Below are 23,425 nucleotides of genomic sequence, written 5' to 3'. Positions count from 1 at the left end.
TCTTATTACCTGTGCCTCCTAAGCACATGCCTCCCCTGTAAACAGGAGCCTTTAAAATCCAGGAAGCTTCTAGAAAGAGGCTTTATTTTGCAAAAAAATAAAAATAAAAATAAAAAAATATGTGTGTGGGGGGGGGATACTTTAAAATGACTCTAGAGTCTTGCACCTTTTTCTCAGCAGCTGTGTTTAAGGAAATCCCTCCCCTCGAGCCGGACAGTCTCATAAGCACAGGGGAGACAACAGCAGACTCCTCATACCCTAGGGTGAGAACCCAAGTACACATAAAACCAGGCCCTGGTCAGACAGTAGGGGGGAGGCTCCCCCACAGGTGTCAGATGAGAGGCTGGGGACACACAGGACCTGCCACAGATGGAATGACTGGAGCATTGGGGACTTCCTGTTCAGAAGTCTAGCCCCTCCCAGAATGATGGTACCACTTGTCATCAACCCCCCCCCCAAGTTCAAGACCAGCCTGGGCTCTGCAGAGTCCCTGTTTCAAAAGCAAAACAACACAGCCAAGTCTTGGTCTTGGTCAGGACCTGGCATTATCTCCTTGTAAACAATGAGACTGAACCCTGATCAGAAGGCTCCCAGCTGCTGCCGGCTTTTGTCCAGCTGTGAATCTGTTATGCACATGAAAGACGAGTTCTCCATGCCAACCGCCAAAAACTCTGATGAGGCACAGTGAGAATTATAGTCTCTAGGAAGTTGAGCCGGGGCTTCATCTGTATGAAGTATGGTGTCTAGAATGGGAGGGCTCAGCGATATCAGAAGACTCCATAGCAGGGGTGGTTGAAGGGCTCTTTCCTTAGTACCCAGTTACTCTTCCAACCTTCACTGAACCAACAGGTAAAGGCCACAGATGTGGGATCTGGGATTGCATGGTGGAGCCTCCAACCCACACCCACGCTCTGGGCTTCTGCTCACTGTGTAGTAGGGCTTTCTCAGGAGGTTAGAGTCTCACCTCCCAGAGCGATGAGTGCAGCCCATCTCAGTGCCAGGGCCGTCTCCATCCCCACACAGGCAGATAGATACCTCTGTCTAGGGCATCTGGTCACTGTTGGGAACATGACTGTCACCTGGGGACGTTACCCTGAGCTTAGTGTGACAGACCAAGACAGTACTGAGGAGTTGACTTGAGTGCGTCTAAGCCACAGAATGCATGTACTTCCTGATATGAAGTAGCTACAGTAAGAACAATGGAAAATTAAGATACATTAGAACATCCTTGGATTTGATAAGCAGCAAGCTTTGTAGCTTTATAGTCAGCAGGCCAAGCCTGACTTTCCTCACTGGCTATGTGGCCCTAGAAAAGTCACTTTACCTCTCTGATTTTCAGTTTCTCCATCTCTAGCACGAGGATGGCAAGCCTTGTTCTGACCACCTCCTGTGGGAGAGATGAATATCAATCAAGAAGATGCAGGTTGCCATGTGCAGCCAGAGGCACTGCCTCGCTGTGTGTGGCCCATGGTTCAAAGATGCTGTCTGCCAGTGGCACCTTCTGTAAGCACCAAAATGTCTGCTGGGCCACGCTCAACAGCTTTGAGACCTCTGTTGTAGAGGGGATGTTGGTGCATGCCCACTGCTCTGATGGCATCCTTGATGCAGGGCATCTTTTAGGGCTGAAGACCAGAGATGCTGTGTTTCTTCCTCATGGGCAATGAGAGCTTTGTGAACAACCTGTTACCCTTTTCTCTTAGGCCACCAAGGAGTTAGTTCGTGGTGAAACACCCATCTCTTGGGTGTGATGCCAGAACCTTCCATCGGCTATTCTATGAGCAGAGTCCTCAGTGTTCTTCAGGTCTCAGACCTCCCTGTTTTATCCTACCTAATGTGCCAATGCTATCTGGGGTCCTCAGAGTAGCAGAGAGGAGGTGACTGGCAGAAGTCTGCACACCCTCTAGGAGGAGGAAGCGTGGCTCTTGCACCCTCTCCTGGCACCCCAAGCCCCACTGATCCTGGGTCTCTATCCACCTCCTACAGGCCTTTGAGGAGAGCATGTTTGGCAGCAAGTACCAGTGGATCATCCCGGGCTGGTACGAGCCTGCGTGGTGGGAACAGGTGCACGTGGAGGCCAACTCCTCACGCTGCCTGCGCAGGAGCCTCCTGGCTGCCATGGAAGGCTACATCGGAGTGGACTTCGAGCCCCTGAGCTCCAAACAAATCAAGACCATCTCAGGGAAGGTCAGTATTGGGGTCCCTTCCTCCTGGCCAGCCTGGCTTATTGAGTTGGTAGATGTTGACAGTGTGCCTCGGGGTTGCTGCATGCTCCTAGCAGATCAGTGGGCTTCTCTAAGCAACAACACTTGGAAATGAGGGTAGGTGGCTACCTGTCTGACAGAAAGCAAGAGGATCCAATGAGGTGAATGTTCTGGGTGGGGGTGGGGCACCTGAGACAGGATACAAAAGAAAGATACTTAAACCTAAGAGGTAGAGCCCCAACTTGTGGGACACCAATCACTGCCAAAGTCCCTTCCTGAGCTCCTCCAGCTTGGAACAGCCTGGAAAGTGTGTCTCTCTCTCTCCTAATACCCAACTCAGTGATGCTTCCATGTAGATTAGCTGCACCCACGCAATTGGGGAGACATGTTGCAGGTCAGCCAGCTAGGGCTGGGCCCAGCCACCCTTCACCACTGAGTGAGCTCTGCCTCCCTAGGCTTGTAGAGTTGATGGTGAGCGCATCCTGGTGCTGGAAGCAAGACCTTGCTCAAGAGATGCAAGTCCTTGAAACCTCTCTCCACCAATAACCATTAGGGTCATGCCCCTGCCTTGATGCCTCACAGGGATTGCAAATGCAAACCCCCACTGCTTCTGTCTGAATGATATGGAAGACCATAGCTGGCCAGCACACATCTGTGATCCAAGCACTCAGGAATGCCAGGCCAACCTTAGCTACACAAGGATTTCAGGCTAGCCTAAGCTACATAAAAAGACCCTGTCTTTAAAAAAAAAAAAAAAAAAGAATTGTGAAAAGCAAGAGGCCACAGCTAAGGTGACTGTGAGATCCACCACTCCTGCTCTGGCCAGCCACTAAACCCCATGCAGTGTTGAATGTGCCTCTCCTACCTGTCTATGCCCGGGGCATGCACGTGTGCATGTGTGTGGATGTGTGCATGCCGGTATATTTCACTGTGTATCCCTGGCTAGCCTGGAATTCATCTGGTAGACCAGGCTGGCCCTTCAACTCACAGAGATCTACCCACCTCTGTTCGCCAGTCCTGGTACTATAGGCCGGGGCCACCATGGTCACTGTGTGCCAGGAGTTTATACCTTCAACCTCGGGCTTTTACGGACCTAGCCCATTTCCTAGGGAAGCTTTATAACCAAGTGTAGATAAATGTTTTTATTCATTATTTAATCCCAGTCAGAACCACCTTTCTACCAGTGATTTATTGGTTTGTCAAAAACCTAGCAAATCATTAGGACGGGTTTTGTAAACAGCTCCTTAGATCACATTGGCACCTGGCTAGAAAATGCTGGAAGAAATATTTTTCTATCAAAATCGATGTGTGCAGGGGGAAAAAAAAACTAAGTGAGACACTGAGGAATGAGCAGAAATAACTCTCATTTGGGTAAATGTTATTTTTATGGGTGTCAAAGTTTGCAAGTTATTAAGAGTCTCGGATCCAGAGTATACTATATTTTAATTTAAAAATAGCGAAGTTTGAGAAAAACGCAAAAACTAAGGGGAAAAAAATCCCCAGAGGCAGACAACAGGATATTAACCAAACCAAGCCTCGGGCAACAAAAGCCATAATGGTCCACAGGAGCCCTGGGAAGCTAAGTGACATGGTTGGTGATACATCTAAAGGGTCTTGATGTCCATCTGAAAGCATGACATCACCCAGGGAGGGTGCCCTGGAGGCAGGACTAAAGCAGAAACCATACGGTACTGCTGACTGGCTTGCTCCCCTGGCTTCCTCAGCCTGCTTTCTTACACAAACCAGGACCCCCTGCCCAGGGGTGGAGCCATCCAGAGTAGACACACACACACATACATACACACACACACATACACACACACACACACACACACACACACACACACACACACACACACACACACACACATATATATACACACACCTATCAACCAAGAAATTTCACCACAGACTCACCTACAGGCTAATCTGAGGCAGTTTCTCAATTGATGTCCCCTCCTTCCAGATGGCCTGAGCTTGTATCATGTTGACAAAAAAACCAACCAACACACCTAGGGAGGGCCTCCTGTGCCCAGCAGGACTCAGTCATGGGCTGCGGCCCTTGAGTCCTGACACTTCCCGTTGACACACAGTGATGGGAAATGGTGGGAGGTTTGGAGGGGCAAGTCACTATGCCCACCCCATGCTCTGAAACGGAGGCACGGAAGGGCATGGAAAGGCAGGGGAATCCAGGAGCCAGCCTCACAGTGCTAATGCCCCACCCAACACAGCTCCATATGACTAATGCCCTGGGAGACAGTGCAGGGTAGAGTAGCCAGCTCAGGGGGAGGAGGTTGGTGCCCTATGGGGACACACTGGCTGGTTAGGCAGGTAGCTGTGTCTATAGCAACATTCTTCTCTCCCCTCCTCCTGGTCCCCAGCAACAGGGTTCTGACTGGAAAATGGTCAGTCTCTAGCTTCACAAGCCAGCTGTGGCCGGGGTTTTAGGGTGGCCTGTGAGAGAGATGAACGTTCCTCAGACTTCCAGAAAACCTGCCACGGAGGGAATTCATCTTCTGTGTTGTTTGGAATTAGAATGAGCCCCCTGGCCCTCTGGCGGCCATCTTGATGTGTAGCCTTGGAAAGAAAACTCCGTTCTAGACATTGAGATTCAGAGAGAAGATCCAGGTCTCTGGTCCCTTAGTGAGGTTGGCCTGGAAGGCCGTGGGTGACATTTGCTGGAAACAGACCCAAGCAATCTCATGGAAGTCACAGATAGCTTGTTGGCTGTTACACGGTGAGCCTATGATTGACAGGGGGGAATGTCTTTTAACCTCCCCCCCTTTTCTTACCTGGGGTACTGGTAATGATGTCTCCTACAGCTTAGTGAGGTAGCACAGTGGGAATTTCTTAGTCTGCCCCCAAAGTGCTCATTAACATTCAGGCTGAGGGCTGGGCTCGAGGTTCATGGGGCAGAGCTCACAGCCACAACAGTGGGCTAAGGAGAGTGAGCCTGCACAAAACAGATGAAGGTAGCCCAGAAGTTCTCTGAATGTTCTTCCCAGCCAATGGCTCTAGCAGCAGCTGCCACTCTCTGACTCCTTTGCCCTACAGTCACCGCTCTGGACTTTGAATGCCTGATGTCTTGTGGGCCTTTCCTCTTTCCTGAAACACATATGAGTGAGTGACATGGAAGGTGTTTCATGTTCAGTGTTGCATAGTATTTCATGATGTTACCCTACAAATCCCTCCATCCTACCTTGAGCAGACCCTCTGTGTGGCTTGGTGTGGAAGAGTCATCAGTGTGCGTCTCTGGCTGGACCTGTGGCTTGGATGCCCCTCCCCTGCAGCATTTCTGTGTGCTTGATCACATCAACTGTTCACACACCCTGCATGCAGACCTACTCTGGTTGTTATTAGAACTGGACTGACTGTAAATCAGAGTTTAGTCACGTTAGTCGGTTCAGGCTGGAAATCCTGTGGCTTTTGCTTCTCTCTCTCTCTCTCTCTCTCTCTCTCTCTCTCTCGTTTCTGAGAACTGCTTTATGTTCTCTGGGTGGAGCTGCTATGTGCATTTTTTTCTGATCTGCTCCTATCTGCTGTGTTGTGATGGAGGCTTGCTTGCCCCGTGCTTGGGTGCGGAGTCTGGTGGAACTTCTGAGTCACAGAATGGGCATCTGTGGGCTCTCACAGGCACCGCCAAGCAGCTTTCTAAAGTGGTTCTACTGACTTGCACACCCACCCGCAGTGAGGGGGACCTCCAGCCTGTGCACAGCCCTGTCAGCACTCGGTGCTGTCAGCTTTTTAATTTTAGCCAAGCTTGTGGGTGGGGCGTGGCATCCCACTTGAGTCTTACTTTGCCATCCCTGACTACTTCACGGGATTGGACACTTTCTTGTCCTTTTTATACATGTGTGCACCCATATGCACAGGAGTGTGCACATGGAGGCAGGGAGACAACATGTTGTCCCCAGTATGTTCAGGTGTTGTTCTTCAGGCATGTCATCCACCTCCTTTGAGGCAGGGTCTCACCCGGAGTTCACTGAATAAGATAGACTAGCTGGTCAGTGGGACTACCTGTCTCTGCCTCCCTAGTGCTGGGATTATAAGTAGGTGTCACCACACCTGGATATTTATGTAGGTCTTGGGGACCGAACTCCAGTCCTTGTGCTTGTTCATCAAGCAGTCTTACCAAGGTAGTACCATCCAGTCTCTCCTATCTTTTTTTTAATTGTTGTTGTTGTTTGTTTTTGTTTTGTTTTTGTTTTTCAGCCTCTTTTATGATCGCTGTTTGGGTCTTTCACCCACTTTTCTCCTGGAGTCCCTGCCTGATTGTCTTTCTCTTTTCTTTTTCTCCTTGCCCACTGGTGGCCAGGAGACAGAAATCCCCTCTGGGTTCTCCCTGAGACTCCCTTGAGAGGTCTGTGTGGGACTCTTCTTCCCCCACTCTGTGACCTGTCTCTCACTCCCTTGGCGTCTTTGGATGGATAGAAGGCCTTCATTTTAATGTAGCTGCGCTCATTAGGTGCTCAGTGCTGTGTCCTGGTGAGCACTGGGCCCTTCCTCGACAGTTAGGCAGTTCAGCCTTCCGCCATGACCTTCAGGTTTGCTCTGTACCTTCATGTTTCCATATAAGGTATGCACGCAAATGATTATACGCACATCTAAAACAAAAGCAACGTTTGTTTTGTTTTCCATATGACGGGTGACTTATCAGGACCATTTACTGAAAGGGCCATTTCTGCCTTCCTTCCAGTCCACGCTTATGATGTCACTGTTTCCTGGCTTCACTATTTCTGTTCAGCCAGCTGTCACACATTGGTCCTTTACCAGTGATGTGTCTCTTCTCTCTAGCTATATTTTGATTTTGATCTTCAACTGGCTTTTTTTTTAATACTTTGATCAGGTTGATGTATGTGCACGTGTGTGCATGTATGCATGTATGAGTGTATGGGTGCATGTGTGTGTGTGTCCTTGTGTGTTAGTGTATGTGTTCATGTGTGTGCATTTGTTTGGACGTGTATGAATGTGTGTATACACATGTGTTAGTGTGTGTGCATGTGTGCTTGTGTGTGAGAGTGCATGTGTGTGCAGATGCATGTGAGTGTGTGTATATGTGTGTGTGTTATGTGTGCGTGTGTGCTAGAGCATAAAAAAAGTGTGTCCTTGTCCCTTCCCCATCTGTCCACAAGGATGCATTCTCCCAGGAAGCAAGATTCATCATTAAAAAGTATATGACAAAGTAATTCAAGAAAGGAAGGAAGGAACCGGGCGTGGTGGCGCACGCCTTTAATCCCAGCACTTGGGAGGCAGAGGCAGGCGGATTTCTGAGTTCGAGGCCAGCCTAGTCTACAAAGTGAGCTCCAGGACAGCCAGAGCTATAAAGAGAAACCCTGTCTCGAAAAACCAAAAAAAAAAAAAAAAAAAAAAAAAAAAAAAAAAAGAAAGGAAGGAAGGAAGGAAAAAGAAGAGCTTCTTTGGCTCGCAGTTTGGGGTTTAGTCCATCAGAGCAAGGATGTCATGGTAACAAGAGTTTAAGGCAGCTGTTCACACTGCATCTCTAGCCAGGCAGCAGAGAGAGATGAAGCTGGCACACTCCCTCCTGTCTCTTCGGTCCAAGCCCCCAGCCCGTGCCATGGTGCTGCCCACTTCTCGCCTCAGTGAACCCAATTTAGAAACCCCTTATAAACATGGGTGAGCCTACATCCTGTCAAACATATGATCCACGGGAGTCATGCCAGCATGGCTCTGCTGGAATCACAGACTCAGAGCACTGGGCCACCTGTTAGCTCTGCAAGCCCTTGCAGGCTAGCCTGAGAGATTAGCCACTCTTATAACACATTTCCAGAAGGAAAGTATGATCCAAGCCCTAAAAACTGCCTCCCTAACTACACTGAACCCAGCCTGGGAGCGAGAGGAGACATCTAGGTAATGTTATTTCTCAGAAACTTCTAGCCCCTGGGATAAATATAACCTCTGGAAGAACAGTGCCCTGACTTCTTGTCAGCTAGCCAGTGGAGGCCTGGTCTCTGGCACTCACAAGAACTTGCCCTATGATGGCCTTGGCATCCCTAGGGAGCATGGTGAATGGATGTGACCCAGTAGAAAAGGCAACGAGACCTAACCCCGGTCCTATCCCAAGCCTCTGCTCTTAGAAACACGGAGGACAGCCAAGCCCTTCATCTCCATGGCTCTTTCCCTGCATCTCATCTCTCGGGACAACAAAAGTAGAAAAGTAAGGTAGGAAAAAATAGAAATTTCTAAGTGACTCATGTAAATAGTAGACATAGGACCTGTGTCAGTCCCAAGGCCAAATCAAATAGGCTGTATGATCTTAATCCTTTTATGGAACTTACACACAGGTGCACACACACACACACACACACACACACACACACACACACAAACACACACACTACATCGAGAAAGTTAAACTATTCAGGCAATGACCCGCTCTTGAGGCCACCCCGGGCCTGCTCACCTCAGCTCTCCATCCCAGCCTGCAATAGTTACCGTCTCATTGCTGGGAACAAATTCCAGACTTAAGGAAAGGGATATCTATTTTGTCTGATGATTTAAGGAGATACGCTCCATCACGAGGAAGGGTTTGCAGCCGGAGTGGCTTACAGCTGTGGTGTTGGGAACCCATTGTTCCACTTGTCCACATCTTGGCTGCCAACCCGGAAACACAGAGAGACTTGGGTTTGAAGTGGGCAGAGCCATAAGCCACAAAGCCCACCTCCTAAACCATTCACTTCCTCCAGAAAGGCCCCACCTCCCACTGTCTCCACAGCCTCCCTGAACAGAACCACCAACTGGGAACCAAGTATTAAAGCGTGTGAGTGAACAGGCGCCACTGTCAATCCAAACTGTAACAGCTCCTCACTTTTAGAGGATCCCAGACAGCTTGAAATATGCCCTAGGACATGAAGAGAAATATCACCTGACTGAACCATGAGGTTGACTAAATGACATTCTAGATGCGTGCTGTCGTGGCCTCGATGCAGGTCCCCAAAGGTCATGAGTTAAAGGTTTGCTCCTAAGGAGGGCGCTGTTGGAAGGTCACAGAGCCGTTGGGAGTTGGAGCCTAGTGAGACATCATTGTTACTGGAGACAAGCCCTGGGAGAGAACTGTGAACACAGCTTCCTTCCTCTTTCTCCTTCCCTGGACTATGCGGCTAGTGGTGTTGTTGACCACGCACCCCCACCTGTGAGCCGCCTCACCCCAGGACAAAATAATGAGGCCTGCCAATCACCAACCAAAACTTCTTTTTCTCAAGGTTTTTCTTAAGCTGATATACTATGTTATAGTTGCAGAGAGCTGACCAGCACAGACACCCCACCCTCCAGTGACTTTGTGTGTATCTGAGAGCAGATGTAGGGAGGGAAATCCAAGAAGACAGAGGTCAAAAGGTCTCCTCATTCCTCTTATGCTTGCTAGTTCCAGGACAGTCAGGAATACACAGAGAAACCCTGCCTCAAGAAGCAAAGTGAGGGGAAAGCAGTTAATACAGAGATACACATCTAGGTAGCTTTACATTAAAAATACCCAAGAGCTAAATTAACCACCAGAAACAGACAGTCTTAGTTTCTCTTCTAGTCACTGTGACAGAGCATCCCGACAAGAGCAACTCGGAGGAGAAAGTTGATTTTGGCTCAGCTCCAGGTCACAGTCCATCATGGTGGGAGTCACGGTGAGGCGCTGAAGCTGCTGCCTCTCCACATCCGCAGCCAGGAGAAGAGAGCAATGAATACATGCTCAGCCCCACCGCCCCAAGCCCAGGATCCCAGCCCAGGGAGTGCTCCCACCCACAACTAAGCTGGGTGCTCCTCCCACACCCTCACAAGCCCGCCCTGAGGCCCATTTGCCAGGTGGTTCACAGTCCTGTCAATCGACAATTAACACGAACCATCATGCAAACCCAAATCACAACTCGTGTTTAAAGTTTTTAAATCTGTCTATGGCAGTTCAGGCCTACAGCCCCAGCCTCTGGGGAAGCTGAGGTAGGATGCTTGCACACTCAATGCCTGGGAGTGTGGAGGGATGAGGAGGTGAGGGGTATCCCTGTGGTAGAATTGCTGTGGAATCAGTACTCAGTGCAAGCACACACAGACACACACACACACACAAGTGCACATACATACATCCACAGATAACCAAGCAATAAAAAACCTGGGGAAAAAAGCAATATTATTTTAAAAATTGGAAGATGAGGCATCACTGCAGCAATGTTGTGGAAAGAAGAAATTTACCTCAGAAGTAAAAACTGCTTTTGGTCAATATTTGAAAGAAGTTCATTCTACCAGATAGGAAAAAAAATGCAAATATAAGAGAGGATAATACTTTTTTCTTGAAAAACTGACAATTAAACACAGGTTATTAAGACACCTATTATTAAATATGCTTGTAAACATATCCCTTCATACACAGGGGCATGGCACCTTTCAGTATCAGGGAAAATCATTTAACCCCGTGCTATGACAAGCTCTACATTCAGCCCCATGGTTTATCCATAAGCATGCCCCTGTGTGTCCATGCATTTATCCCTGTGATGTGTGCATAGGCATTTAGCAGACAGCAAGGCTGAGTTCTATGTGTCATGTGATTCTGGGGACCACTTAGTGAGCCCGTGGAGCCAGCGCTAGTGGTATGCAGAAACAGAGGCCAAACAGCAGGCCACATAGGAATGGTAAGTGCTAGAAAGAATAGAGGTTCCTATGTGTGCAAAGGCTGGCTTAGGAGACCTATCCCAGTATCGTGATGCTATGACTATGTAGCACACCAAGCTGGGGTGGAGGGGGAGTCTGATAGGCATGGCCAGTGCAAAAGCCCTAGGGTACCAGGAAACTCCATGTAATCTAGGCACCTGGAAGGGTAGAAGAAGAGAGAGCACACCATTCTGGACAGCTCCCTAGGAAGAGTGAACTTGGCCAAGGAAGAAGGTGCCAGCACTCTGTAGCCATGCCCGGACAGACCAGAGCACACAGGAATGTTGTATGATTCATTGTGTAGGGTGTGGATGCAGGAGCTAAGCTGGTCCAAAGGCCTGGTGTGAAGTCAGTTCTGCTTGGATTTGGAGAGACATATATAAAAGTGGTAGCTGGAGATGAGTGACAGTTAAAGGGTAGCCTGGGCTTTCAGAAGAGCCTGAGACTAGAGGGAGAGCCATGGACTCATTGCTGGACATATTCCACTTGTACAGACAGAAATCCTCCAAGAGTCACATCTGGTTTGGGCTCCTCCTGGGCACCTGTCTGGGTGACTCTACCAAAAACTCTACTTTTTGGATGGTGGGCTCCATGCATGCAAAAGCCGCTGCCGTGGAAAGTACAGACCCACCTTCCCTGACTACTGACTAAGGACAGCTTTGCGATTGATCTTCCCATGAGCAGTGATGACCTCGCTGCCAGTGAGCAGCAACAGAATAGGTGCCCATCTGACTTCATGCACCACTCACACGCTTGCAGCAACCACTGTGACCCTCGGACCCTCGGGCTGTACAGAGGGCACATGTGACCCTCTTGGGACGTTCTGAGCATAAAATGACAAGGGATCCAGTTTCTGTGTGGTTTGACCCTCAGGGGGTTTCCCAGGTGGCTATGATAACATTTGCCACCGAGGAGGTCAGAGGATTTGAAAACGCTTCGTGGAGAGGAGGCTGAGGTCATAGGTTCCCCGCGTGATGTCACATGGAAGGACAACCTCAGGCACCAGAGTCAAAAAGCAATGTCAGGAAATTGTGGCCAATCAGGATGTTAATGTCAGTGGATTCTCTCATAAAATTCAACAAGGAGTAGGGGACCATCTGTGGTTCAGTGTCAAGCTGTTCACAGTCCCTGCTGTAGCTTTGAAGGGACAAGTAGAAGGTACATACAGATCGTCTTTGTTTGGATCTGCCTCAGGGTCTGTGTTCCAAGATGGCCTTTCCATCAAGGCTCAGAATCACAGGACTGTGAGGATAGAGCTAGAACCTTCTAAAATCTCAATTCAGCATATCTAACACGCATGCAGCCAAGGATAGCCATGAACACAGCCCAACACAGAAGCAGTCATAAGCCTAAAACATTGAAGGGGGTTGCAATACTTTTTTGTAACTTGATCTGCAACTTGATCTGGATTGTGAACTTAGTAAATGACTGCATCATATCAGAAGGCAAAGTGTTAGACATATCTTCTAACCCATGCTCTGAGTTCCCTGCCCATATCCTAGGGCCATTTCCAGAGCCTGGGACCTGTGGCCTTGCTTGGTTCCAGTCCTTAAGGGTGAACACCTCTGAGATGGTCCAGAGGTCTCTGAGGGTGAGGGCAAAAGACAGAGAGAACCCATGAGCTGCTGGCTGGAGGCAGTGGAAAGGGAAGGGACTGATGGGCCTGGACTGCCCAGCAAGGCTGACTTTTCCCAGAAGAACCCCCAGTGCTGAATTCAAATCGAGCACTTCAAATCATTTGGAATGTATGATTATTCTGGCGGGAAATAGAAAATTAACCATTGGATATTTTGTCAACTTGTATACAGCTTCAATTTTTAGGTTCAGTAAATGAGCCAGGAATTCTTCCAGACCCTGCAAACATCAGGGGGAGATATGATTAGTGTATATTACACCCTCAGCTTCGACAGGCTGGGTTAGATCAGCCCTGTCACTCACCAACTCTGGGACCTGAGCAAGTCAGTGTCCACATCTGTAAAAGGGGAGACAGTAATGGCTGCCACATTAGGAAATCGTTGCAGAATGAAGAGACAGGATGGACTGTGAGCCCAGCATTGTGATGGGCACACAACAGACTCTGAAGAGTATCCATGTGCCTGTTGTGCCTGCTGTAACTCCATGTCCCCCTCCCCATTGCGTTTCCAGACTCCACAGCAATACGAAAGAGAATACAACAGCAAGCGTTCGGGTGTAGGGCCCAGCAAGTTCCATGGGTATGCCTACGATGGCATCTGGGTCATCGCCAAGACCCTGCAGAGGGCCATGGAGACACTGCATGCCAGTAGCAGGCACCAGCGGATCCAGGACTTCAACTACACAGACCACACCCTGGGCAGAATCATCCTCAACGCCATGAACGAAACCAACTTCTTCGGAGTCACGGTCAGTCCCCAGTTTGCTGGGCTGTTTTCTCGGTGCCCTAGGGAGTCATACAAGGTCAAAAGAGGGACCGTTAGGCACTGGTGATGTGTGTTGATGTGTGCTTTCTTCTCTCGGGTTTCCTGTGAGCCACAGGACTGTGGGAGGAGGATTGGGAACAAGACTGGGATGGGATGAGCTCTTTCTCTGGGGAAACATTTCCATGACTCACCAATAAGAAAGAAAAAGTACCAGCAAGGGTACTTGCTGTGGGTACGGTGGGCCAAATTCAGGTTCAAATCCTGCATCTCCACTTTATGAGTGACGTTCTTTGAACTGAATGGGGACAGTGCTTCTGTTTGCAAAGTAGTTGTGGAGATTAGTCATTGTGTTGGGCCTGGAGGTGCAAGCCTGTAATCCCAGCTACTTGGGACACTGAGGCAGAAAGGTCTCAAGTTCAAGACCTGCCTGCCATACAGAGTAAATTCAAGGCCAGCCTGACCAACTCAGTGTGACTGTCTCAAAATTGAAAGCAAAAAGAAGGCTGGGGACATGGCCCTGGGATTGAATGCTTGCCCAACATTCCTAGAGTCCTTGGTCCAATCTCTAGCACAAGAAAGAAAGAGGTGTTCATGTGTCACCTGCCGCTAACATTGACTGGGGAGATTTCCTGGTCTGAGCTTCAAGTTTCTCACTTGGCAAATGCAGATGGTAATACATACCTTACATGAACATTGGAAAATTAGCACCCATAATGCTCAATAGATCCCCAACATTCACTGTGGGCTTGGCCCTGCACATTGTATAGATCTTACCCAGTTGTGTATATCTAGGGCTGAAACCCAGGAAATGCCAGCTCTTGGTACTATTCCTATTGGTCCTGTTGCATCTTTATGCCCCCATGAGAGGAGCAGTTGCTGTTCCTATACCTGTTAAAGATGATCAGCCTAGAACTCAGAGCTTTGAAGTAGAAAGCTAACCCTAGGAAGAGCTGGGACTTAAATGTTGGTTTCCGTCATCATGGCCACAAGACACTGCCTTCTGGGCATGGGTGTAGGGAATCTCGTGGTACTCTGTCTGCCTCTGGTCTTCCTAGCAAACACAGGAGCTTTGTCTGAAGCAGGGATGGGTGAATGTGTTATCCTTGTTCTGTCTAACTGGGTATCAATTAGAGATCAGTCCATGATGGGATACCACGAGAGGGGAGGGTTGGTGTGTTTCTTGCTAAGTTTGGAAGACATTTTCAGGCACTGGTGGTGTGGCCGGCAGGTCTTACAGAAGCTACAAGTGTGTGTAGTGGTGCGGATCTAGGAGTGAGACATGAGCAGAGATGACATGGAAGGGTTAAGAGCATTTGGCTCTGGGGAGAACTCCACCAGCTTACAAGGATGCCCTTGACCTCTGTGGAGAATTCAGGGAAGGCTTCTCGGAAGAGGCGGCATTTGAGCCTGGCCTTGAGTGGTGTACAAGCAGTAGGCCTTCAAAGCTGACTGACGGGGTGGAAGTTGAGTAAGAGGGAAGGTGGGATTGGCTAGGGGAGGATACGGTCATCCAAGACAGGATGCTGAGGAGGCAGATGGTAGGCCTTGGAAGGTAAGTTGGGACTCAAGTCTTGAGTTGACTCTCATGGGGACAGCCATTCAGAGTGTGGTATCACCCAAAAGCTAGTCAGACTCACTGAATAGGGCTCTAAACTCGGGGTCCTCCAGGTGATTCTAAGGAAACTGTAGTTCAGCAGCCACCTCCCTGCCTAAAGGGGCGGGGAGGGGGGGCTCTCAGTTTGCAGAAGGGAAGTTGGTTTCCAACATCCCTAGGTCGAAGGATCTAAATGCTGACATCCCCTTCCCTCATTCAGACGTGAAGGTGCTGTACTGGCCAAGCACATTTTTACTGAATCTAGCCTCAAACTCAGGCTTAAACGGATGCCTTTACCCTCAGAAATCCCTTATAAAATCACATTCAGAGCCCACAATACAAAGCTTACTAAAACCCAGGTATGGTGGCACATGCCCATAATCCCAGCACTTAGTAGGTGGTGGTAGGAGGACTGTGAACTTGAGGCCAGCCCAGGCTACATAGAACCTGAAACACATTGAAAGAAAGAGGCTTCTCAGACTAGGGGCAAGGCCCCATTGGCACAGTGCTGACCTGATGTGAGCAAATTTCTAGGTTCGATCCTTCGTGTCACAAATACCGCACTTGGTGGTACAGGCCTAAAACCACAACACTCAGGAGTCAAAGGCAGAGGGGCCAGAAGTTCAAGGTCATTTGTGGCTACATAGCAAGTTCAGGGCTAGTCTGGGGTATGAGCTTCTGGGTTATCAGAGGAACCTCTCTCTTCCCTCAGCCTCTCCTCCCAGTTATGACACCCCACCTGCTCCCATCCCGGTGCACATTCTCTGCTCACCTGGAGAGGAAGGGTGGGCAGGGCTGCTTACCCATCCTCTGTTTTGCTTCTTGTTGGTAGAATGAGTTCATGACACCCAACGCAGCCTGGCTCATGGATCGCTGCGGAAGCCCGGAAGCCTTTTGCTGCATCTCTAAACCCAGAGGCCAGCCTTACGCCTGGCGCCTGGCGCCTGGCACGGCTCCGCCAGAGCTCATTTATAACCCCTGTGAAGCACACCCTGTCATCTAAGCCAAATAATCACTACTTGATGAGCAATTAGCTAAGACGGGCTAAAATGCTTTCCAGGGCTTGAAGATGAATTTCTTACTAATGGGAAATTCCTTGACACCTGCACCAGTCTGAGTCATAATTCAGCCAATGGCAGACCTGCACACACTCTTATAAGTGCTCAGAGCCAACACCCTAATGTTACCAGTGACACTGATCTGGAGGGAGATATGGCTCCCTCATGGCCCCCAGCACTAAGTCTTGGCAGAGCCCCAATGGCAGGCAGACCCACCATACCTCCTTCAACTCCACCTCCTGTCCCGGCTGCCCTCGAGAGTCCCCTTCAGTCAAGAATGGCTGCAATGTGAATCCATTTGGCTCTCCGTTCTATCTTCCGCTTCCTCCTCTGTTGGGTATTACGATGCACCTGGCTCTGGGTTGCAGACAGGTCTCATTAAAATTATCTTTGGATTGCTGAAAATACAATATCTTCTGACACAGTACAAAGTGCCTTTGTGGCCCAGGGAGGTCGCAGAAGGCCAAGTTCAGCAATCAGTGAGTTAGGAAGACATAAACAAGTGGGAAGAGCTCAGAGCGCTTTGCTGAAGCAGCTTCATCGTCACTCTTACCGTCTCCATTTCTCAGGCAGACACGGTATTCTGGGTCACCCTCATTCAGCATGTTTACTATACAGAAAATCATTTAAATGCATTAAATTAATTATATCAGTGACTCAATTCCAATTGATTCAGTGTGCGCCGTCGGCCGGGAACTGGGCCTGGGTGCCTAGCTGGCATGTTGGTGAAGAAATGTCTTCTCTGATGCGCAGAGAAGATCCAGCTGAGCCTAGGGGTCCAGCTCTGCTTCATCCGTTTGGGGACCAGATCTTCTATAGCTCTGCTGTATGCCAGTGACCCAGGCTGTGTATCTCTCCATTCTGGGGACACAGAATCATATTCAGGCCTCTAAGGACCCCACACTCCAGAATCCCAGGACTCTTTCTCACCTAGTACCTTCCTCTGCCAAGCACATGTGGGGAATGAACCCCAGGCTGGGCACCCAGACACTGCCACACAATCATTTTTCTGAAAGTGAAGCATGGATCGTGGAGCATGGTTTCTGCTCAAACTCGAGGATTTCCCAGGAGCTATGCTAAAATTCATGATCTGAGCAAGGCCAACACCAGTAAACATGCTACTGTGGGTGGGAAGGGTGAGGCAAGAGGCCCCAGCCCCACAGAGAGAGCTACAGGCAGCTAGGGAAGGCTGGCAGTGGAAGAAATAGGTTTCCCCAGGGAAGAGCATACCAACTGGTTATGGAGGGGGTTTGAATGAGAATAACCTCCATAGGCTCACATTTGAATGCTTCATTCCCAATTAGTAGAACTGTTTGGGAAGGACGAGAGGGCGTGGTCTTGTTGGGGGAGGTGTGTCACTGGAGTGGGATTTGAGGTTTAAGAAGCTCAGGAAACTTCTCAGTTCTCTATCTATCTATCTATCTATCTATCTATCTATCTATCTATCTATCTATCTCATGCTTATGGATCAGATGTAAGCTCTCAGCTACTGCTCCAGTGCCATGCCTGCCTGCCTGCCTGCCTGCCTGCCTGCTGCCATGTTCTCACCATGATGGCCATGGACTTAAACCCTCAGGAACCATGCCCTCTGAATTAAATACTTTCTTTTATACGTTTCCTTGGTCATGGTGTTTTGTCATGGCAATAGAAAAGTAACTAAGAGTTACCCAACACCAAATGGATGTGGCATGGGAAGGACCTGTGGGTCCTAGAGGTTGGTTGCTGTGCAGGCCAGACTTGGCCATCGTGCTAGATTTGGAACCTGGGCTAAATCTGGAGTGGTGGGGTTGGGAGGGTGCGTAGAGGGGAGGATCAGTCCGACTGACAGGCTAGAGCCTAGAGAAGGATGTGCTCCTGCTGGCCAAATCCTTCTGAGTAGTAGACAGATTGGATGTGGTATGAGAAGGGTCTGGAGCAGGGAGGCCAGCACAGCCCTGAATATATGTAGCAGGTTATATATAACCTGATAAGTCTGTATAATGTTATTTTTATGTACATATTTTTACATTTTATTTATATATAATTATATATGTCTCATCAATTAAAAAAAAAAAAAGAGGCCATAAAAAAATTTCAAGTGCCAAGTAATGCTATGCCCAGAACATCTCCTTCACTGGTCTCTCAGTAAGGGCCCGTGTCTTAGTCACTGTTCTATTTCTGTGAAGAGACACCATGACCATGGCAACAATTATAAAAGAAAGCATTTAATTGAGGGCTTGGTTACAGTTTCAGAGAGTCAGTCCATTATCATCATAGCGGGGAGCGTGGCGGCATGCAGGCAGACGTGGCCCTGGTGCTGAGAGCTTCATATCTTCATCTGTGGGCAGAGAGAAACAGAGAGCCTGGGCTTGTCATGGGCTTCTGAAACCTCAAAGCCCACCCGCAGGGACACACTTCCTCCAACAAGGCCATGCCTCCTCATCTTTCTAACCCTTTCAAACAGTTCCACTCCCTGGTGACTAAACATTCAAATACGGGGGCCACTCTCTCTCATTCAGCCACCACATTTCACCCACAGGCCTTGTCTTAGTTAGGGTTTCTACCGCTGTGATGGGAAGGATCCTTCCAGTTAGTCTCTATGTGGGTGTTGGTGGACGCATGTGTTTGCACAAATGCCTGTGTGTGAGCGTGCGCAAGTGTGTGTGGAGACCAGAGGCGATGGCACCGTCTGCGGTACCATTACTTAGGATCTCTCTACCTTGGTTTTTGACCCCCAATCAGGTTAGACTCGAGGATCCACCTGTCCTCAGGTCCCTGTCCAAGGCTCCCCAGTGCTGGCATTGTAAGTGTGTGCCACCATACCCCGAGTTTACATGCATGCTGTGTGCCACTATACCCCGAATTTACATGTGTGCTGGTCATTGAATTTAGGTCCTATGCTTACAAGGCAAGGGCCTTACCAATTGAGCCTTCACCCTGTCCTCTTCCCTGATCATTCTTTAAAACTCATCTTATGTAATATGGGGTGCCTATGTCATGCTGGATTAATAGATCCACGCTTTACTTCCTATGGCAATGTGATACGTATAAAGTTTCCCTGTCATCGCAGCCTGTGGAGACAGAGTCTGGGTGGGGCAATCTGGCATACGAGTGCATCTGGTTTTAGGGGTGATTAAGGGACTCCTGTGAGGACCTTGGAAAGAGAGTGTGGTTCCTGCTAAGCTGTTTCCTGTGGTTGACACTCTCCATGGGTAGACTCCATGCAGAAGCCAGCACAGCCAGGAAAGAGGTGGCCCATCTCGCTGAACGCAGGGTTTTGTGCCTGTGAAGCACTCCACTAACTGAGCTACATCCCCAGCCTCTAGAACGTATGTTTTAAAAGAGTGAAACACGAGGCGGGAGCTCAGTAGCTAAGAGCAGCTAATGCTTTCCCAGAGAATCTGAGTTTGGTTCCTAGCAACCACACTGGGTGGTTTACAACTGCCTGTCACTCCAGCTCCTAGGGATCTGACGCCCTCTGCTGGCCACCGTGAGTATCCACACCACACACACCCTTCATCCTTCGCCAGCTTCTCTGAACTAGCAAAGGCAGGGCAACAGGCAGCCTCTGTCCAAGAGGTCCTGTCCTAGGCTGAGACCTTTCTCTTGATGGCTGCTCTCTTCAGGTTTAGCTCACAGGGAAGGAAAGGGCTCTACAAGAGCTGTCATAGAGCGCATGACCTGGTTGCTTTTGTTCCTGGCCAGGAGGGAATCACAGGCCAGCAGGTCCATTAAAGCTTTTGTGTTAGGGTTTTGTAAAAACGTATCTCTGCTAAGACTTGAAAACCAGTCACTGCTGCCCACCCACTCCCAACAACATTTTACTAAAAAAGAGAAGTTCACAAAGCGGGTCAGGTTGGAATCCCAATGGCCCAAGGCAGCCTGGGGAAAATGCCCCAGACGAGAGAGAGCACAAAGTAGGCTCAAACTACCTGTTATCCCATACCACTGTGGCCCAGGACAGCTGTCTGTCATCCTGAAGTTGAGGAGTTTACTCTCTATCCAGAAATCCTTCACACACACACACACACACACACACACACACACACACTCAATGCACACATGTTCAGACATACACGCGAGTCCACACTGACACATCTAACCCACGTGTATATACACAGGTACACATGCATAGATATATGTACACACATACACATGTACAGATGTGCCCATGCACACACAACCAAACACCATCTCTGAGAACTTCCTGTGGGTGGCTGGTTTCATTTTTCTACACAGCTCCTACATGTCCGTGTCCTGTGTTTGATGCCCTCATTTAGCCCAGAGGGCTAGTTTCTGTTTTAACACATTTGAGACTTCATGGTTTGGGGGGGCCGTCATCCAATCAGCCCTGGCTCTACCCCAGTGCTGTGACGCAGCTCAGCTCTCGGGCATCTGCTCCAGACCTTGTCTGACGCTCTGGGACCTGGCTTATTCCCATGTCACTCACTGTGTCCCATCCTAGGGCCGCTCTCCAGAGCCTCCTTGACTAACATTGGGAGCAACAAAACTTCCTTCCAAACCCCTTCTCCTTCCCACGGATCCCCAGCATCCTGGAATACTTTGTGAGAGAACAGAGTCTCTCTCACATACTTAGTGGAGAAAGACAGTGGCCTCAGAACCAGTCTCTCTCCATCCACACTGTCGAACCAGCCACCCTCCAACACAAGAAACAAGCTGCTGCATAGAACAGCCCCGACAAACTCACAGAAGCTGCAGTCATGAAGCCAGACAGAAAGACTGCAGTGTACCTGGTGGGGCTAGGTGACCTGGGAAAATATTCACTGTCTGGGCCTCAGTTTTCTCATCTGAAGAATGGGAATTAATTGGTAATGTTCGCATGCTCAGTGCCCACTGACAGCCCTCATACTGCAGTTTTTGTTATGGATGCTGCGTTCTGAGGGGGCTTGAGTCAGTAGCAAGTCACGGTATACCTGTGAGGGACTGTGCGCTTCACATGCATAACTCATTGCCACCCTCTCAATGGCGAGCCAGTCTATTAATCCTTGTTAAGGTTATAGTGGTCAGAGCCAAATAAAGTGTACCTGTGGGCAAACGTGATTTGAGGCTCTCTGTCACTCACTCTTACTCACAGGATCTGAGTTGCTGAGAGGGAAGGTGTCTGTCACCAACCTGCTTCTTGCCTGACTCTCTGCCATCTCACCTCTGGCTGCCCTTAGAATCATCTCGTAGCATTAAGCACAAGACTAATGCACAGGTGCTGTTGGCATACCACCCAGGTCTCCGGAGATCACTTTGAAGGGTCTGACTGGGTTAGCCCATCCCCCAGATGCCACAGATGCTCGGCTAATAGCTCCCACCTGGGAGCCTCGGGGCTCTTTGCCCGGGGAGGCAAGGAACAACTGACTGACTAGGTCTAAGACTGGGCCACCCTCACACCACTTCTGATCTGGCCTCCTTCTTCTGAGAACATGTCAATATCACATGTATCTGGGAGCCAATCTAAGACTGCCAAGTGTTTCTATGGGAAAATCAATTATTCCCAAGAAAGATGTTTTACTGTAACCAAATTGCTATCTTGAGTGTTGGCTTCCCCCACTTGAGGAAGGAACTGGGTAAAGCTACCCACTACTCAGTATGCACATGTCACTGGTATCCCTCCATAGTATCCTCCTCTGATGAGTCAGCATCTCTGGTACCTCTGGAGTACTGAGGCAGTAGGATGACTCCAGCCACGCAACCCACTGGACTGCACACCTAGGGTGAACTCAGCCACCAGCGCTCCCTCCAATCACTTTGCTAATTGAGAAATCTAACCATACTTCTCATCCCATGCCTTCCGGGCCTCTGTACATAAAAAGCCATTTTCAACCCAGGCACTAATCAGGACTGACAGGAGATAGGTCATCATGCTTTGGAGTTGACTGGCAGTCAGATTCATCAAGAGCGATTCCCAAATTCTCACTGTGACACAGCCTCAGGAATATACCCAAGTTCTGAGGCCTCCATCTCCACACACACAGACACACACACACACACACACACACACACACACAGACACACACACACACACACACACACACACACAGAGACACACACACACGTACACACACACGTACACACACACACACACAGACACACACACACACAGACACACACACACACACACACACACACACACGCCTCTCAAGGTTCCCAAGGGTGTCTTTCTGGGGATCAGATCCCAGGCCTGATATGGAGGGGGGTGTGGTCCTCTGGCCTTGCAAATTCATACCATCGAGAATATTTATTGCTAGCAATAAACTGTACTAAAAATTGAGCTTTCTGAGCTACCTTCACCCTCCCTCTAATGCAGTCTCACGGAGGAAGGCTAAGCAACTGTCAAGTAACTGATTCCCACTGCAGCTGGGCAGCACCCAGTCCTGGATACATCACAGAGATGAGGGGCTGGGATCAGATCCAGCATGGGGCGGGCTCATTCCAGGAGCTTAGAAAGCTGTGCTACTAACTACCCAGCTTCTCTGTTACTTCCTGTGTCCCACACTGTAGTCACCTTCCTGGATAGGACTTTCCTATGCCCTATATGCAGATACTGTTCCTCCCCATCTACTCACTGTCCTCCCCATCTACTCACTGTCCCTCCCCATCTACTCACTGTCCCTCCCCATCTACTCACTGTCCTCCCATCTACTCACTGTCCTCCCCATCTACTCACTGTTCCTCCCCATCTACTCACTGTCCCTTCCATCTACTCACTGTCCTCCCATCTACTCACTGTCCCTCCCCATCTACTCACTGTCCCCCCATCTACTCACTGTCCTCCCCATCTACTCACTGTCCTCCCCATCTACTCACTGTCCTCCCATCTACTCACTGTCCCTCCCCATCTACTCACTGTCCTCCCCATCTACTCACTGTCCCTCCCCATCTACTCACTGTCTTCCCCATCTACTCACTGTCCTCCCCATCTACTCACTGTCCTCCCCATCTACTCACTGTCCTCCCCATCTACTCACTGTCCCCCACCTGCTCACTGTCCTTCCCATCTACTCACTGTCCTCCCCATCTACTCACTGTCCTCCCCATCTACTCACTGTCCCCCCATCTACTCACTGTCCTCCCCATCTACTCACTGTCCTCCCCATCTACTCACTGTCCTCCCATCTACTCACTGTCCTCCCCATCTACTCACTGTCCCCCCATCTACTCACTGTCCTCCCCATCTACTCACTGTCCCCCATCTACTCACTGTCCCCCACCTGCTCACTGTCCTTCCCATCTACTCACTGTCCTCCCCATCTACTCACTGTCTTCCCATCTACTCACTGTCCCTTCCCATCTACTCACTGTCCTCCCCATCTACTCACTGTCCTCCCCATCTACTCACTGTCCCCCACCTGCTCACTGTCCTTCCCATCTACTCACTGTCCTCCCATCTACTCACTGCCCTCCCCATCTACTCATCATCCTCCCCATCTACTCACTGTCCTCCCATCTACTCTCTGACCCTCCCATCTACTCACTGCCCCAAGCTTCATCCTTGCCCACAGTGGTTTCCATCTGACACACAGTTCAGCTCAATTA

At 49.5% G+C, this 23,425-nt stretch overlaps 1 protein-coding gene across 1 annotated transcript in view; it reads left to right on the top strand.

Annotated features, from left to right (window-relative positions):
- The window catches only part of Gabbr2 (gamma-aminobutyric acid (GABA) B receptor, 2), a 329,397-nt gene that overhangs the window by 191,054 nt on the left and 114,918 nt on the right, over window positions 1-23,425 (top strand). Inside the window, exons 6-7 of the mRNA NM_001081141.2 lie at window positions 1,984-2,184; window positions 12,996-13,232. Coding sequence (NP_001074610.1) covers window positions 1,984-2,184; window positions 12,996-13,232 — 438 coding nt within the window. The remainder of the gene's footprint in view (window positions 1-1,983; window positions 2,185-12,995; window positions 13,233-23,425) is intronic.

This window comes from Mus musculus, chromosome 4 (assembly GCF_000001635.26).
Source record: "Mus musculus strain C57BL/6J chromosome 4, GRCm38.p6 C57BL/6J".
Lineage (NCBI taxonomy): Eukaryota > Metazoa > Chordata > Mammalia > Rodentia > Muridae > Mus > Mus musculus.
The sequence above is the reverse complement of the archived record's forward strand: the minus strand, read 5'-3'. Positions and strand labels throughout refer to the sequence as shown.